General features: G+C 34.6%; 1 protein-coding gene across 5 annotated transcripts in view; it reads left to right on the forward strand.

Annotated features, from left to right (window-relative positions):
• The window catches only part of LOC120425590 (myosin heavy chain, non-muscle), a 101,244-nt gene that overhangs the window by 62,304 nt on the left and 20,012 nt on the right, over window positions 1–18,928 (forward strand). For all 5 annotated transcript variants that reach the window (XR_005606554.2, XM_052711121.1, XM_039590169.2 and 2 more), the window contains 2 exons: window positions 141–297; window positions 12,365–12,486. Coding sequence is in view for 4 of the 5 variants with exons in the window: in XM_052711121.1 (XP_052567081.1) it covers window positions 141–297; window positions 12,365–12,486 (279 nt within the window). In the remaining variant the exon portion in view is untranslated. The remainder of the gene's footprint in view (window positions 1–140; window positions 298–12,364; window positions 12,487–18,928) is intronic.

Here is an 18,928-nt window from a genome sequence, read left to right on the forward strand (position 1 = left end):
GTGCGATTTAACAAATGACCCGATGTTTTGTCATCGTTGGTTAGCGAGTTATTTGGGCTTCTGAATATCTCAAAAAATTCCATTCCAAAATTAATCCGTATCCACAAACACTAATTGGCCACCCTCTTCCTCTCTTCCAGACCTACTCCGGCCTGTTCTGCGTGGTGGTCAACCCGTACAAAAAGCTGCCCATCTACACCGAGAAGATCATGGAGAAGTACAAAGGCATCAAGCGGCACGAGGTGCCGCCACACGTCTTCGCAATCACAGACACCGCGTACAGATCGATGCTGCAAGGTAAGACAGAGAGAGAGAGATCAGGAACTTTTCCGCGGATTGATTGAGCCATTCTTTGAACTGTACCGCGTAGCTGTTACCAACTATGGGATGGGCAGGTGGGAAGTTGTCGCTAACGAGCGCTATAGTTTGGGGAACAGATCCGTCAGTGATCACTCGATTAAGTAACTCCTCCGTAGATTGAAAAAGCTTAAGACAGTTGTTCAGAACTTGTTCTGAGAAAGATCGTTGATTGAGTTGACAGAACGTTCTGTAACGGTAAAGAGTGTAGGAGGTTGAAATGGATTGGGTAGAATTTTAACCGGTTTTTTTCGATCAAACTAAGACTGGTGGACTGCCACGAAGGAAGCAATTAGTGGTGGCGCCTATCAGCTGATACTCTTTCGAATTCAGGATGGGACGCATCGTTAGCACCCAGCAGCTGTTTACCCTAAAAATTAATAAACAGCAACCAATAATAAAATATATGGCAGTCTGGTAAATGTATGAAAAGAAAAGGGCTACCAGTATTTTTTCTAAATCAATTTGTTCAAATCAACCATTTGTTCGCTTGTCAAAAACAGACAAAAAGCTTTCTTAACAATCTTTTGAAAGCATTGTGAAGAATTCAGGATTGATAATAGCCAACTTCGCTCTTTCTAGTGGCCAGGCCCACTGTTCGAAGTTAACCACAAAGATGATTCATCAAAATGGATCGAGTTCTGGGCTATTTTTCATTTCATTCCTTCAGTAAATATTCAAGAACACACACTCTCGACCGGTAGCCGGCCTTGTTTGGTGCCAATCTTGCAAATGAGAGGACATAAAGTATACTAAAGATTCACTCTCGGAAACCGGATTGCCGGTGTCGGGTAACTTGCGAACGAACACCGTTCGTTGGGAGTTGAATGAGGTGAAGATTGCGTAAGCGATGTCACGCCTGTATGGGCACTGTGGTTCATATTTGCATTAATCAACAACAGTTGAAAAAAAAAACATCATAAGACCTTCAACTGCATTAATACGAAAGGGTGTTAATGTGTTAAATGTCCTTTGGCAATAATTACAGTCATGCAATGCATTGTACCTTAAATGTTTTAAAACATTAGCATACACACTTAGATTTTTATGCCGAACTTCGGCAAAATTCTGCCGAAATCAGAACAACTTATCGCTCGGCAGAAATATATACCGAATCTCGGCAAAATGGGAGTCATTCTACCGAAAAATTACAGTTGATATGCTGAAGTTCGGCATTTTTCTGTCGAAAAATTCAGTTGTTCTGTTTTCGGCAGAATTCTGCCGAGCTCGAAAATAAAAAATGACTGTATTTCTCTAGAATTTTGAAAATTTTGACTAGATTTTGAATTTTGCATTTTTCCATTGAGATGAAACTTTGTCCATGCATTCCTTATGCCAAAAGAAGCCACTTTACATTATTACTTTTTCCATACAAGTCTCCATACGATGTTGTAGGCTGGTCATACAAAATAGGCATGTGAATATTCGAAATCTGTATCTTAATATTGAGAATTGATTTCCTGATCGATTTGGTGTCTTCGGTAAATTTGAAGATTGTATTAGGATTTTTTTGAAAAATAGGCATACGAAAAATAAAATACCGAATTTTTAGGTAGGTATTTAATTAAAATTTAAAATCACAAAATACAGTATGTAAAAAAAGTATTTACACCCCTTGGGCACTATGCACATTTTGTGATGAAACATGTAACAACTTAAAGTTTGACAGAAACCTAGTACTACGTTTTGTTCAGAAACTCATGCCAAACATTATGCAACAAAAAGCTCATGAAAAGATGATTTCTATAAAAAGTTATATAACAAATACTATTACAAAAATCAAAAAAGGTGCAAAAAAAGTTTGTACACCTTTCGAAAAATTAACATAAATAATGTTATTTGTTGACAAATCACCATAAATCCAGTCTCCCAACTCCAAATAGGCATCCTTGACTGATTAAAAAAATAATTTGGATTGAATATAATGTTTACTAACTACTTAGTATAAAAGTTTATATAACTCTGGAAATTCTATATAAAATTTATCTAAACTTAATTTTGCAAACTTTTAATTCAACTAAATGTCAATATATTACCATAGAATTGCTAAATAAACATGTTGGAGTGGGTATAACACCGTTTTGGGGGTCTTTGTATCGCTAGAATAGATTTTTCGTTGGAATTTCGTACCAACCCGGAATTACGTCGTAGGAAAATCCGTCGGCATCCGAACCGGTCCACGATTTACAAGTCAACCTATGTGGAATCGGAAAGGGCATAAAATTTCCGATCTTTTGATACCCATACATCTTGGTTTTCTATAAAACCTACGTTTTTAAATACCTGGGCAAAAAGTAAGTTTGATCCACGAGAACAAAAATTACGAAATTCCATACATTTTTGGCAGGTTGCTCAAACGAAACCATAACAACGTTTTTGCTTAGGTATTTAAAAACGTGGGTTTTATAGAAAACCTGGATGTATGGGTATCAAAAGATCGAAAATTTTATGCCCTTTCCGATTCCACATAGGTTGACTTGTGAATTGTGGACCGGTTCAGATGCCGGCGGATTTTCAGACGACGTAATTCCGGGTTGGTACGAAATTCCAACAAAAAATCTATTCTATCGATACAAATACCCCCAAAACGGTGTTATACTCACTCCAACATGTTTATTTAGCAATTCTATGGTAATATATTGACATTTAGTTGAATTAAAAGTTTGCAAAATTAAGTTTAGATAAGTTTTATATAGAATTTCCAGAGTTATATAAACTTTTATACTAAGTAGTTAGTAAACTTTATATTCAATCCAAATTATTTTTTTTATCAGTCAAGGATGCCTATTTGGAGTTGGGAGACTGGATTTATGGTGATTTGTCAACAAATAACATTATTTATGTTAATTTTTCGAAAGGTGTACAAACTTTTTTTGCACCTTTTTTATTTTCGTAATAGTATTTGTTATATAACTTTTTATAGAAATCATCTTTTCATGAGCTGTTTGTAGCAAAATGTTTGGCATGAGTTTCTGAACAAAACGTAGTACTAGGTTCCTGTCAAACTTTAAATTTTTTACATGTTTCATCACAAAATGTGCATAGTGCCCAAGGGGTGTAAATACTTTTTTTACATACTGTATGTACTTTTTTATTTTGCTAGAGTTTTGAATAAGTTTTTAGGGTCTAAAAAGGACCATAAATTTAAAAAAATGCAAAAATCCTCTTTTTGTTTAACATAATAAAAGAATGTTCGCGAACAATTTTGTTGATAAGTTATAGGCATTTCAGGGTTAAAATTTTCGATGCGTTTTTTTTTTCATATTTTTGCAATTTTAGAAATATTTTATGAGTGATGCAAAACATATTTTTCAAGAATTTGAAAAACTGACTTTTTTGGATGCAATTTTGTGAAAGTTTATCTCAGTGTCACCAAACTTGCACTCTTTTTTTTGTTAAAATAAAACTTTTGTGAATTGTTCTGCTCTTTTCAATAAAAATAATTGTTAAAAAATAAATAAAATTGAACAAGCGTAATGTTTTCAATTGTCTCATAACAAATGCTTCTCTGTCGTTTTTTTTTTTTTTGCAAATTAATATTGATCGAAACAATTCCTTTAAATTGATAACACATCAAATTCTGTTGTTCGTTTTCAGTTAATATTTACTGAAAACTGCACTACTGAAATTTTCAGTTAGTTTTTCGCTGAACTTCAGTAAAAAAAAATATGGAGCTGTCAAAGTTTGCTCAAGTTTCAGCAAGTTTTCATTTACTGAAAATTTCAGTAGTGCAGATTTCAGTAAATTTAACTGACTATAGAAATTGGTGTGAACAATTTGTCAACAAAATTGTAATTTGATTTTTGATTGCAAATATGATTGGAAATTGGACTTTTAATCTTATGACAACACTTTTCCGAAATTCTTACCTATTCATAATCTACGTAGTTGCAGGACTGATCGTGATTTTTTTTATTTGCTGTTTTATTTGCTTATTATGTTATCCTAAAAACATGTGAAAAACAATCAAAAATCGAAAAGTTTACAGAAAATTACGAACGATAAAAAATTGATTTCTTCACCTAGGTCAAAAACTAAAATAGAAAAAAAAAACATTCCCAGAGCATATAAAAAGAAGGCATGAATACCAAAAATCAATAAAAATAAAAACATATAACAAGTTAGGTAATGTTTTTGGAGAACAATAGTTGCTCAAAATGACCTTTAATCCTAATCATGAGGAAACAAAAATTAAATGAAACAATGGACAGTAGAGGGTTACACTCTTTCGATTACATTGAATTTCTTAAACCTTCATTTTTCAGCATATAAAATGTTTCGTTAATTAAATATTGCCGTATCCATATTTTAACTATGGTGTTGTAAAATTATGTTAAATTCCTTCATTGAAACAATGTTTTGAAACATTAAAAATTATGTAAAAAAATATTGAGAAATGTAGGGGCATAATGTGTTAGTTTTCAATTTTGTAAATCAAAATTGTCTTCAACTAATTGATCATTACAGTCCAGACTCGATTATTCGATGTTTCGAGTATCCGAATTATCGATCATCGTGTTCTGCGACCCCATTTTAGTCAAATTTGAATAGTTGATTGCCTATTCATTATAAAATGCATTTTTCCAAAATTTGTACACCGCCATATTGGTCGCCATCTTGAATAAAAAAAATTAAACCACTTTAGCGTAGTTTAGGGGTCATACTTAAGCTTGAAAATCAAAAATCAGACAACAAAAAAAACAATTTGTTTTCGTGATTCGATTATCCGAAGTGATTTTTTTCGAGGCCTTCGAAAAATCGAGTCTGGACTGTACTTCGTGCGTGCAAATTGTCCAGTGCGCGAAATAAAAATTATCGCGCTGCTGATTCTGTCCGTGGAGGCCGCTATCGAGAAGGTTGTAGATTATGGTGTTTTGGTGACCCCACCGCGGTCGGCGACAGAGCGACAACATCGGTAATTATTTCCATACATGGATTCCGCGGCCTTTCGATACGAAAAAAAAAAAACACTCCGCGGCTGTTCCGCAAATAATCGGCAGTGACAACTGTGATGTCACTGGGTCTGGGAATGCAGTGCGGGGGGGGTCGGGGTTAATTAAATCGTTCCACATATTGATTTTGATTTGAATCAAGTTCTGATTCGCGGACAATTCTCTATGATTTTTTTCTACTATTTTGGAAGGCAATTTGAATAGAAATCAGCTTTTCCTTTCCAATAAAATATTTGATAAATTCCAGATGTGTTGGTTGTTGAAGTTGATTCAACAACAGTGAAATCATTACAAGTTGTTTTCCATAGCCATCTTTCAATTCTATCACTCCCACATTTCCATTTTGCGTGATCTAAACACTCTCAGCTGGGTGCATAACAGGGAAAACCTCATTTTCCCCTTCTCTCCACGTGTGTAAACGAAGTCGCGAATTCTTCGCTGCTGAATCATCGCTCCGGGGCATTCAGTAGCAGCCCCTCAATGGTCAGAACTTTTTGCACTCCAACCGACAAACAGCCGGTCAGTGGCAAAGGGCAACCACTACACACATCCAAGCGAGGGGGTTCTCCGGCTAGACACGATAATAATAATGCAGCAGCTTTCCAGGGCACGTTATCAACCGAATGTGCAGTGTGTAATTTGCATTCATTACACGTGCAACACATGTGACACAACTCGATTCCGGCGATATGCTGTTTTTTGCTGTAATCACTCGAAATTTGCACCATCAAAAATCTACCGGGAAATCGACGACCAACAAAAAAACTGACCTGATTGCGAAAATGTCAACGACCAAAATTGACAGCTACACACGGGAAATGATTGGCGCAATTGAAGAATTCAACAAGCAAAAAAAAACAACAGCACTTTCACTTTAAAGTCCAGCAGCACCAAGCTCAGAGACCTTCGAGTCGACGACGGTTCATCAAGGTTTTTCTTGCTGCCCGGCGAAGTAATCAATTGCAAAACTATCATAACTATACACTCTGCAACAGTTGCCGCGGGCTTGTGGTTGGTATATCACAGTTTCGGATTGTTTTTAATGATCAAACTCAATTAGTGATTGGTTAATTTTGTCGCACTTAAATGCGGACTGTTGTCTTGAAAACTTTAAGGGGAGCTTAACATTTGAAGGGGTTTTGATGAGAAATGTGGACTGAGAACGGATTTATACAATATTGTAATTTGGGATTACGTAATACTGCATTACATTTGTAATTCTGAATTACAAAAAATTGAATTGCGTGAAATTTTACATTTTACATTTAGACGCTCGACCTTTGGATTTTTTTTAATAGTTATAATTTTGAATATGTTTTTATTTTTTTACAAACACGCGCACACCAAAATTTTGAAAAAAAAAAGGATTTTTACTTTATACATTAAGTTTTTACCAAGAAAATCAAATTGTTAATTTTTTTTTCAATAGATTTGTTTCAGATGACAGAAATGCCATCTTTAGAGCTCATAAAAAAAAATGAAATAGATTACGTTGACTGCAAATTAAACTTGAATCAAACAACATAAAAGTTTACGTTAATCCTTCACAAGATCAAAAACAAAGGCGGTCCACTTTGAACTGGCTCATTGGCATATTATGACAAGTCAAATCAACACCAACGAGGTTCTAGCTCTAAGGGGAGGGGGTCAAAGTAGGCATCACACCTTGCGCCGCAGGCGTCGATTAGTCTGCTCTAATCACAGCTTACAAATCTGTTGAACGATGCGGGCACATGTCGCGCCTTACATTACACACATACACGCAGTTCTGTCAAAGAGAGAGAAAAAAAACCACGCAAACTAGAAGCAAAAACAGGCTTGTCAAACAGACACGAAGTCTAACGACTTTGTCGAATGCAAAAAAAGAATAAATAAACAAACAGTGTGTCACATCTCACTAGAGAGCAGCAGCCAGCATATACCCTTACGGGTCGTCTATGGTCCACGGAACGAAACACCTTTAGTCAAACGCGACAACAAACACGAACCGAGATACTAATATTTGCCCAGCTAAATTAATCGCTCAATTCCCATGACAGCGCCGTGGCAAAAAGAAGTATCGGTTTTGTGCCTTCTATGGACATATCTCGATGCTTTAAATAAGGTCAGTTTCTTGTTGACGATTTGAATACGTCGTCGACGAGAATATGCCACACGCGCAAAGTTTTATTCAAATGACATAATGACCATATTTGGGAAGCGTTTCGACGGCGCCGATGACCTCCTTCTGGCGCTCTCGAGTCCTCGCAGGAAATCAGGCTCAAGAGAAAAATCGTGAGTCTCTAATAAATCTGGCCGCCGCCGCCACCGTCGAATCGAACATATGGTCATTTCTGAGGGTAAGCAAAGTTGGGGGCCCCAGCGCTAATTGACTGGTTTTTATTTAATTTAGAATCCAAACATTGGTGGGGACTTGCTAGCTGGGCGTATCACCGGTAGCCAGAATCCTAATTATGGACAGGGATCCCGATTTGGAAGTTAACGACACGCGCGAAAAGCCTTGGATGTTTTCAAAATTAAGAGATAGCTTTTTGGTCTTTTAGCATAGCCATAGTTTGTGCGGATTTTGATTGTTTGACAAGTTTAAATTAGCAACAATGTTGTCAATCTGCCATTTGACCGCTTCATCCCTCAAAGAAATTTATAGCTCATTAATAAACATTCGGAAATCAGCTAAAAATCACGAAACGATAGAGGGGAATCGTAGTCCAGCATTACTCGACAATTCCACAAATCCGACTAGATCCAGAAATAAAATAAAGGATACTAAACATTTCTATGATCCGTAAGCAGGACATTTCGTTATATAAAAAAAAGGTTAAAACAAATCGAAAATAAGTTAAAAATATTTAAGAGATTTAAGAAAATATTTCAATAAAATTATTGGGCTTGAAGTTCACCTATACAATATTTCTAATATGAAATATGTGCACCTGTTTTTAAATCAGGAGAAGTCCGATTTTCTTTGTTATAAAATAAATGTTGAGCTTTAAAACATTTTAAAATGTATTTAAACAACAGTCATATTTTAAAACAAAGCCTTTCCAATGTAATTTCTTAGTGTAAATTTTCACAAGGTTTTTTTTTAAATGCGTACCATAAAACTTCACTTCTGAGCAATTCTCTATAAAATCGGTCTTTTTTCTTCAATTTTAATTTTTGTATTTTTTAATTCGGCTGAAACTTTTTTGGTGCCTTCGGTATGCCCAAAGAAGCCATTTTGCATGATTAGTTTGTCCATATAATTTTCCATACAAATTTGGCAGCTGTCCATACAAAAATGATGTACGAAAATTCAAAAATCTGTATCTTTTGAAGGAATTTTTTGATCGATTTGGTGTCTTCGGCAAAGTTGTAGGTATGGATACGGACTACACTGGAAAAAAATGGTACACGGTAAAAAAAATTTGGTGATTTTTTTATTTAATTTTTTATCACTAAAACTTGATTTGCAAAAAAACACTATTTTTAATTTTTTTTATTTTTTGATATGTTTTAGAGGACATAAAAAGCCAACTTTTCAGAAATTTCCAGGTTGTGCAAAAAATCATTGACCAAGTTATGAATTTTTTAATCAATACTAATTTTTTCAAAAAATCGAAATTTCGGTCGCATTCAATATTTCGCCCTTTTAAAATGTTAGTCTTGGTTTAAAAATTTTGAAAATATTGTTTTCGAAAAGATCGGAAAATTTCACAATTGTTTCATATTTTAACATTGAAAATCGGACCATTAGTTGCTGAGATATCGACATTGAAAAATGGTGGGCTGTTTGTGTGAGACTTAGAAAACATCAATTTTCCTGTTTTTAAACCTTTGCATTGCAATATCTCAGCAACTAAAGGTCGTATCAACAAAATCCGATGAAGCAAAATATAGAGAATTTCTCAGCTATTCAAAAATATTTTTTCAAAAGTGGGCAAACATGTGCACTAATTTAAAAAAATGAAAAACTGCGACTATTTTGAAAAAAGTTACATAAAAATGGCTATAACTTGAAAACGGTGCACTTTATCAAAATTTCACTAAAGTACTTTTTGATTGCAAATTCAATTTTACATAAAAAAATGAAGTTAAAAAATTTTTGCGACCGAAATTTCGATTTTTGGAAAAAATTAGTATTGATTAAAAAATTCATAACTTGGTCAATGATTTTTTGCACAACCTGGAAATTTCTGAAAAGTTGCCATTTTATGTTCTCAAAAACATATCAAAAAATGAAAAAAAATAAAAATAGTGTTTTTTTGCAAATCAAGTTTTAGTGATATAAAGTTAAATAAAAAAATCACCAAATTTTTTTTACCGTGTACCATTTTTTTCCAGTGTAGTCCGTATCCATACCTACAACTTTGCCGAAGACACCAAATCGATTGAAAAATTCCTTCAAAAGATACAGATTTTTTAATTTTCATACATCATTTTTGTATGGACAGCTGCCAAATTTGTATGGAAAATTATATGGACAAACTAATGATGCAAAGGCACCAAAAAAGTTTCAGCCGGATAAAAAAATACAAAAAAAATCGAATGACCGAAATCCTAGAGAACTGCTCTTCTATCAAAATTGCTGAGCAAAAACTTTGCACTTGTTGAAGTTTTTTTCTCAGTTTTCATCAGCAGTTTCTTGTGTAAAGCTTGATGAAATTTGTGTTTTTAGATGAGATGGTTTATGGATGGTCCCGAATATACGAAAATCTTTTTCTCAGAAAGGGATTTTGGTGTCTTCGGCAAAGTTTTAGGTTATGATCAAGACAATAGGTTCATGGAAACAAAATTTCACAATTTTATCACTAAATGTTAAATTTCCTTAATTATATTAAATGTATATAATGCGCTAGTGTTTAAAATGATGAGAAATTTGGTGTTGCGCTTTCAAAAATCATGATTTTTTAAAGAAAAAAATCAGATGCAAGATAATTTTTTTTCGATAAGGTACATCGCTCAGTGGGCGAAATCGGACCAAAAATCGTACTTAACTTAACTAAACTAGTGTCTTTTAGGTAAACAAAAAATCCGGGGAATCGATTGGTGATGGTTTGATTCACCGTACGAAACGGCAACGTTCCATTTTGCCCCATTTTTCAACAAATTTTCTTGGAAATCGCTCTGTATTTAGAAAGGAGGGTTTATGTGGCCATCTAAAACTGCAAATGTTTTTCAGATTTTTAAAATAGGACCTGACATTTGAAAACATCCAAAAATGCTTTCATACCTGAATTGGGGTTAAACGGACCTTAGATGATTTTTGCGGTGCAAGTGATTATTTTTACTGGATTTCTGGGACATTTTCACATAAGTTGGGTGCATTTTGGTTGGCCAGATAAAGCTTTCTTTCTAAATACAGAGCGATTTTCAAAAAAAAAAAAAATGGGGAATTAGAGCAAAATGGACCCTTTGGCTCCGCTTTATTGAGAGGATAAGGGAAAATCTCAACGGTATCCTCAAATAAGTTTCGCTTGGAGTTCGATAAGATTTATTTTGCTCATTTTTAAATATAAGGCTATTTTTATTGAATAGAGTAAAAATATTTAAAATAATATTTTTTTTAGCATTGAAACACGAACCATCAGTTTCCGAGGGCTAGTTAGATTGTCAATGAAAAAAAAAAAATCACCAATCTAAAATTTTTGGAAACTTTATTTATCGCGGCAACTAGTTGTCCGATCAACATTGCTTAAAAAGAAAATTGTTGGACATCTTCTTCGCTTTTCGGAAATTTCTTTTAGGTTCATCGAGACAAGGAGGTTCTCAGATAGTGGAAATATCACATTTGTACAATGAACCGCTACATATGTGATTTTTCCCTATCTTAATGTGGGTGTCAGGTTAGGATGCGGGTTTTTAAAAAAAATAGTTTTAGTTGAATTTAGGATTTTAACTATAAATATCAACTTTTAATACTTTGCCTTTAGTTGTTTAGGGACAAAATTAGTAACAGTGAATTTAGTAATTCTATCAGAATCGGTGATTTTCATTCAAGTAGCATAACAACCATTCTGATTTGTCAAAATTTCCTTAGATTCTCGATCAATCAATAGTGAAATGATATCGGACTAAATTCGTTGATCTGTTGAACTAACGGTTGTCGGATTATGATTGTATCGACCATTGTTGCGAATCGAGGATCTACTGGAATTCTGACGATCAAATGGTCGTCTCTTTTTCAATTCACGACTTGTAAAATATGAACTGTTAATCTATTTTTTTGTTTTTTTTAAAGAAGCCAGCCAGGTTTTAAAAGAAACGTTCTAGATTTTTTGGCTATTAATTAAAATGTCGGGGATTTGAGATAAGAGTAGCTTTCGGATAGGTTACTTTAAATCTTGTATTCAATTCAAGTTGCGCGGCTGGACCACCCTCCCAAAAAAAAAAAAAAAAAAAAAAAAAAAAAAAAAAAAAAAAAAAAAAAAAAAAAAAAAAAAACTTGAAAACGGTGAACTATTTCATTGCGTACAAATTATCTTGGAACGCTCCAGTTATCCACCTTGATGTAATCTTTACCTTTCCTCGGCCAGCTGTCATTCTGCGAAAGCCACTCAAGCAGGAATTTGCAAAGCAAATAAGACACAGATTTTACACTGTTCTGCGAGGAAGACATCAGTCGAGAAATTCCATCGCTAATCCCTGCCAAGACGAGGGAAGAAATAGTTTGCGTCGTGGTCATCTCCGGTGTTGGATAAATATCTGTCACTCAACTCTCGTGGGGTTTTCGAATTTTGACTAGTCATTCTGGGTGGACGATGATTTATAGCTGCGCGATCTATCTTTAACGGTGCACATCAACCAGAGCTTTTGCACCAAGATTTTGGTTACAGATATTTTAGTATTTTTGAAACTACGGGAACTATCGATATAATTTTTTATTCATTCCTCAAAGTACTGTCTACTAAGCGATTTTCAACAAAATTTGCCTATTTTTAAAATCAGATTATTGCAGGATTGGGTCCGTAAGTTTGTCAATTTTGAAATAAGAAGACAACAACTTCCTTGGTTGCTGTGCACCCTTAAGCAAATTTATAGATTTAAATTCATTTTTTTTTTCTCTCACTTTCCAGATCGAGAAGACCAGTCTATCCTGTGTACCGGTGAGTCGGGTGCTGGTAAGACCGAGAACACAAAGAAGGTGATACAGTATTTGGCGTACGTGGCCGCCTCCAAACCGAAGGGATCCGTTGCGGTAAGTTTTACGGAGAATATACTTTCCTTCCGGTTCCGTTACGCACCAAGAAATCTTAAGGGTTAACAACAAGGGAGAACATGCTCGAAACAACAATGTTGTACACAGTTTAAATCCTTTTTCGGGGTGGAGATTTTTCGACGTTGTAAATATATTGTCCATTTAGGGGGTCGCGTCGCGAATGACGCCACGGTGGCGTGCGCGTTAATTCAATTGACAGGTACTGTCGAAAAGCATTTTCCAAATGCGCCCGCGAGCTCTCTCACGGTGATTTATTAGCTCTCGCGTCAGCCATTTAGAACCGATTGCGTCCATCCGTGGTTTACCATGTTTGGATAATGGTTTGCTTTTTTTTCGGTCATCATGACGAATGCGGTCGTGCTTCGGGCTTGACTTAGTGCTAGGGGCTAGGATAAGCTAGGCTGGAACGAATCATTTTCTCTCACACAAGCAGTATTGTAAGCATTGGGTTAAAGATCATACTTTAGGTGATTTTTCTAAATTAAAAATCAGTTATTTATATTGAACTCTCCGCGAATCGTTAACTCAATGGCATTTCTGTATCTTCCAACGATAAAGAGCATCAGGGTATCAATTTCTGCCGTCTAACGTAGTGTGTGGTTGTACGATATTGATCGCGATTCGCTGGAAATCGCGCAATAAAAATAATCATTTCATGGCAAACCATTCATTTATTTGCCAAGTGCACCACTACTAGGTGAAATCAAAACAACCATCCGTTTGAGACTGACTGGCTGGAGAGACATAGTTGATTGAGTAAGCCACACTCTGCGCATAGATTTATGGATATCATATGTCGTAGATCTGCACCAACTTGTGTTTGTGGCGGTGAATGATAACTGCGATATCACTTTTTTAATATTTTCTCAAAATTAAGGCATCCTTAAGAAATACGTTAATTTATTGAACGTCGAACGTAATTTAACTTTTTCAGAGCTAAACTTTATGGAGTGAAAAAATAAAATAAAAATCTCAAAAATATGTGTCAACCTTATGCAATGAATCGCCGATATGAAATTGCCTTCTTTTGGCAACGACATGGGCAACGACGACGGACGTCTGGCCATTTAGAGTGTCCGAAGGAACCCCCGCGCCACCACATACTTAATAAATCACGCATCGCGGGCCGTTTTGGAACCGGCGGCGGTAGGGCCCTTCCCTCCTTGTTTGGAGCGGTTCATAAATTGAGTAATTAAAAGTGGCGGATCTCACCATCCATCAGCCGAGAGAGAGAGATCGAAAAAAAAAACATTTTCAATAGCCCAGCAACACTTCATCAAATAAGGACACAATTTAAGCACGAATTGCGCCGATTGCGCCACAACGCGCGTAAACAGACATAAACAATCCATTTGGCTGATGTGTGGATGAGCGTAAAGGTGGCAAAACATGTTAAGTAGGGGTGGGGGGCAGGGCTTGGGAAATGTTTAAGATGATGACGAACCGTCATCAATCAGGCAGCGCTCGATTGGGAAATTCAATACTTGTCAGCTTGGTGGGACGGGAAATTGCAATCTGGTAGATCACTTGAAAATCTTGCGTGTACACCTGCTCATGACTGATGCCTTTCTTAAGATATAGTTTTAATTCTGACAAGCAGTTCTAAAATAAGGTTTAATTATATCATGTACAAAAATGATCGATTCAAATCAGAATATTAACACGCAAACCATAGTTGGATGTCGATCTCCAATTAATGATATGGCGCCTCTAGCATTTGACCGATTGGTTCTTTCAATGTTTATTTTTTAAATAAGAGATCTTAATTGGACACAAGCTTCAGAATAACGTAGATTTCGTTGATTTCATAATATCAGGTTTTGTTTGTTTGAACATCACCAATTTTACAAAAATCCTCAAGCTTTTAATATTCGCACCTCTACGAAATATTTAAATAATGTTCATTAATAATACATTCTGCAACTATCGGTCTGAGTTATAATTTTAACAACCCTTTTGAAAATTTTCACATCCACGCTTACACGTTAAGAAAAAAGGATTGATTTTTATATTGAAAATATTGGTATTTGAAAGTAAAAAAATCAAAAATGTTATTGATATCTGCCGTGACATCTTCAGTTGAAAAATGAAGTCTTACAGTCCTGACTCGCTTATCCGAAGTCCTAAAAAAAATAGCTTTGGATAATCGATTCACGATTTTTTTTCATGACCTTAAATTTGGGAATTCATAATGAAATATTTCGGTGATTAAATATTTGAAATTTCATTTAGTAATTTCACAGGGAATAAAACATTCAAATTTGATTAATATTCGGTTGCTGAACTTAATTTAAAATATAAAAATAGGGAAAAAACACGAAAAATATCATTTTGTTCCATCATATTTCAAATGAAGAATATATCTTATTCTAGCGAATTTTGTGTAATTTTTGAATGAATGATTTTTTGTAACATTTTTGTAAATTATGATTTTACAAAAAAAGAAGCAATTTTTTTTACCCATACTAATTGTATGTCTTTTGAAACACATAAAAAATACGGGTTTTTTTTTAATTTTACTTTCAAAATAAATTAATTTAAAATAAATTTTTTCAGAAAGTTTATTTTTTATTTTCTACATCAAAACCTACAACTTTACTGAAGACAGCAAATCGAATAAAAAATCCCTTCCCTACGAGCAATTCTCTTCATAATTAACCTTTTTTTAATTTTTATTTTCTGTGTTTTTTTAGCTGGCTTAAACTTTTTGGGTGCTTTTCTTATGCACAAAGAAGCCCTTTTGCATCATCAGTGTGTCCATATCATTTCATTCTCATTAAAAAATCAGTTCCTGTTGATGGATTTTTTTGATCGATTTGGAGTCTTCGGCAAAGTTGTAGTTAAAGATAAGGACCACACCGAAAAAAATCACACGCGGATTTTTTTTACTTATTTTTATAATCACTTTTTGTCACAAAATATGGATTTCTGAAAAAACACTTTGTTTTTTTTTTTTATATCTTGGTTTTTTCTTTCTTAAAAAAGGTCCTAATCAATTGATAAACAATGAATAACCCTAACTCAAGGCGGTTTCAAAACACCCAAAAAAAAAAAAACAAAATTTTGATTTTTTGACCTTTTTAAAACAAAAATCCAGATATGTTTTAAGGAACATAAATGCCATCTTTTGAGAAAATTTCTGAAAGGGCAAAAAGTGTTGATCTCTCAACAACAAAAAATAGGTTGTTTGGTGTTTTAATTCTTAATGTTAAATTAATTTGCAAACAAAAAGAACATTAACAAAATGTTTGTTGATGTTGCTAAAATATGGCAATGCACTGGTCTGGTCCGATTTTCAATGTAAAAAAAGAATTTTTTTTTTTGTCAGATTTTCTGCTTTTTTATAAAAAAAAAAACAAATTTCATAATCATAGATTACTTTTTGAAAAAGCTGAAAAAAAATTATATTTGACATTTTATTGTGTTAGGCTTGATTTCAAATATCAAAATTATTTTTATTGAAAAGAGCACAAAATTTCACAAATTTTTCATTTTCATTGACCGCCATCTTGGATTGCATATTTCCAGATCACATAAGAGCATTTTTGGGAGCTTTCCTGTACAGTCCAGACTCGAATATCCGAAGCCTCGGTTATCCGAAGTTCGATTATCCTAAGGTTTGTATGGGACTTCGAATAGTCGAATCAAGACCAAAAAATATTTTTTTCATTTTTTTTTATTTCTTGCTTTTAACATCAAATTCGAGTTCTGCGACCCCATTTTAGTCAGATTTGAATAGTTAGTTGCCTATTAAATCACAAAATGCATTTTTCCTACATTTCATCACTCAATTTTGGCCGCCATCTTGGATTTAAAAATTCTTAATCACTTTAGCGTAGTTTAGGGGTCATACTTAAGCTCGACAATCAAAAATAAGGCAAACAAAAAATATTTTTTTTTCGTGATTATCCGAAGTTTCGATTATCCGAAGTGAAATAGAAGAGGGCTCCATACATTTTTTTTTTAAATTTTTATGGAAATTTTGTTGCGAGGTGTGGGGGGGGGGGGGAATCTAAAATCTAAATTTTTGTGTTACGTTATAAAAGAACGCTTCCTTTGGGGATGTTAATTTAGGTCAACGACCCAAAATAAAACAACATTCGATTCGATTATCCGAATTTTCTTTGCTTTTGCCATGTTGTTTTGGTTTAGTTTAGTTTAAATTATAATCAATTTTAACTGTCACAAATTAAGACAAAATATTACTAATTAAGACGAGTGCAATAGCCCAAACGCACCAATTATTTTTTACAATGGAGCAGTTTTAAAATTTTAAGCAGAAGATTTTTTAAAATGAAAACCATCATTTGAACTCTACAGCATCTTTAAATCTTGGGTTGATTGATGTGAGCTCTAGCTACTTTATACCGTCTAGCCTATCATACTTACTCTCTGATAACGAGTCGTACTCGCAATGCAACCAAGGGCGTTTCCCATTATTGACCGAAAGTGCATTCACACAGTTGAGTGACCATAAATTGTGTACGGGTTTTTTTTTTTGTGTTTGCTTCTTTCCTTCTGCTCTGTTCAGTGCGGTTCCTTACTTGAACGAGGAAATTATGGTCACGATCATCAATGTGCTGGGCATACAAATTTACTATTTCACTTGCTTGAATTGCCAGAAATAGTTGTATTGTGATACGTTTTTTTTGTGATCTTACTGGAACGGTAACGATTTATGGTCTGACGGTCTGATTTACGCGCCAAAAAATGGTCCTTTTGACCCAGCAGGGAATATCATATTTCACGGTGCAAATCAACGTTTACAGGCACACTTTCGTTTATGACCATAAAAAGAGCCTCTTTAAAAGCGCGAAACCGGACATTTTTTTTTATTATGAGATTCACTTAATTGTGCGAACCCGTTGAAAGCACACTTTTGGTAATGTCACTTGCTCTTCAACTTGCCGGGTCGGGGTGTGGTGATGCAATATCGGGGATCGATCCGTGTGTGAGTCATCTTCACGACCACGAGCCCACAGCAAATTAGGGTCAGGGCGCACAGGCCTTGTATGGCGGCAGATGATGGCTCCGTGGGTCCCTTAAGATTTCACGCTAATTATGGGTAAAACCAAAGAGTTACACGGCCTTTTGTAGCACTTACTTGGTATTTACCAGATTGAGAAAGAGCAGAAATATTGTGTTTTTTTATCCAATTTATAACTCTTAAGGCATTATCTTATCAATTTGTCAATAAAAAATAACAATCAAATTTGCTTTAATTTCGTCATCTCATGAAAAGGTTGCCAGATTATCTGATTTTATGACTAATCAAAACGCAATTTTTGAAAAGATTCAAATAAATTTAAATAAATTGTTAACTTTATTGAAAGATTGTCAAGCTTAGTTACTTGACGATTATATTATTTCTGCAACGTTTTCTTCACTATTCGTAAAAACTATAATTGCAAATTAGCGTTAAATTAGATGCAAATCCCTCCTAAACTACAACAAACAAATCAATGAGGCAGCCCCCGAAGGCGACCACTTGTCTCTGCTCGAGCCTAGCTATCATTAGCAACCGAGACAAAACGTAATGAAAACCAACGCTTTAATCAACTAATTAGCGACCTCAAGTACTCTAAACACGTCAAGTGTTGCCATCCCCCGCAAAAATTGATAATATTGATTAATCCCCATCGACAGTGGCTTTCCACGCCACATGATCAGCGACTGCTGTTTAGTAACTGTTGCTCTACTAGAACAAAAAAATAATAACTAAACTGGATCTGTATCACCCCTTAAGTGACACTTAATCTTTGTCAGCCCTCGGAGCAAGTGTTTGCGCGTGTGTCTGTGTGTGTGTGTTGGCAGGCAAATCCGTCGTCGCACGGCAGGCAGTTTTCCCCCGATTACCGGGCAATTACTACCGAATCAATTATTAATTAATTAACATGTTCATAAATTATTCCCGATCCTAACGATTTCCAACTTTGCACGCGCGAGGTGAGGACGCAAGGGCGGTATCGTTTACGCGCTTTTTTAACCTTTCTGGGTGAGAGAAGGGTTTGAAATCACTTGAAAATAATGGTCTTGAAATTTTATTGAAGCCTCTGGATTTTGTTTAGTTCTAAAGAATAATAAACCTAATTTTATAATAAAAAAAAAATATTCGCCAGTCCATTAGCATTAGCATTAATATTTTTGAAGGGATTTTCTGATCGATTTGGTATCTTCGGCAACGTTGTAGGTATTTTTGAGGAATATTTAGAAAAAAAAATATCAACGGATTTTTTATTACAATTTATATATCAACTTTTTTACAAAAAAAAATAGTGTTTTTTAATTATTTTTATGTTTTAAGGTAACAAAAACAATTTTTGGTCTATAGAAGTACGGGCAAAAAGAGTTGCTGCCAAGTTTTATCGAAAAAAAAAAATGGAAAAAATAGAAATCTAAGCCAGCAAATTTTTCGACTGCG

The sequence above is a fragment of the Culex pipiens genome, chromosome 3, assembly GCF_016801865.2.
Source record: "Culex pipiens pallens isolate TS chromosome 3, TS_CPP_V2, whole genome shotgun sequence".
NCBI lineage: Eukaryota > Metazoa > Arthropoda > Insecta > Diptera > Culicidae > Culex > Culex pipiens.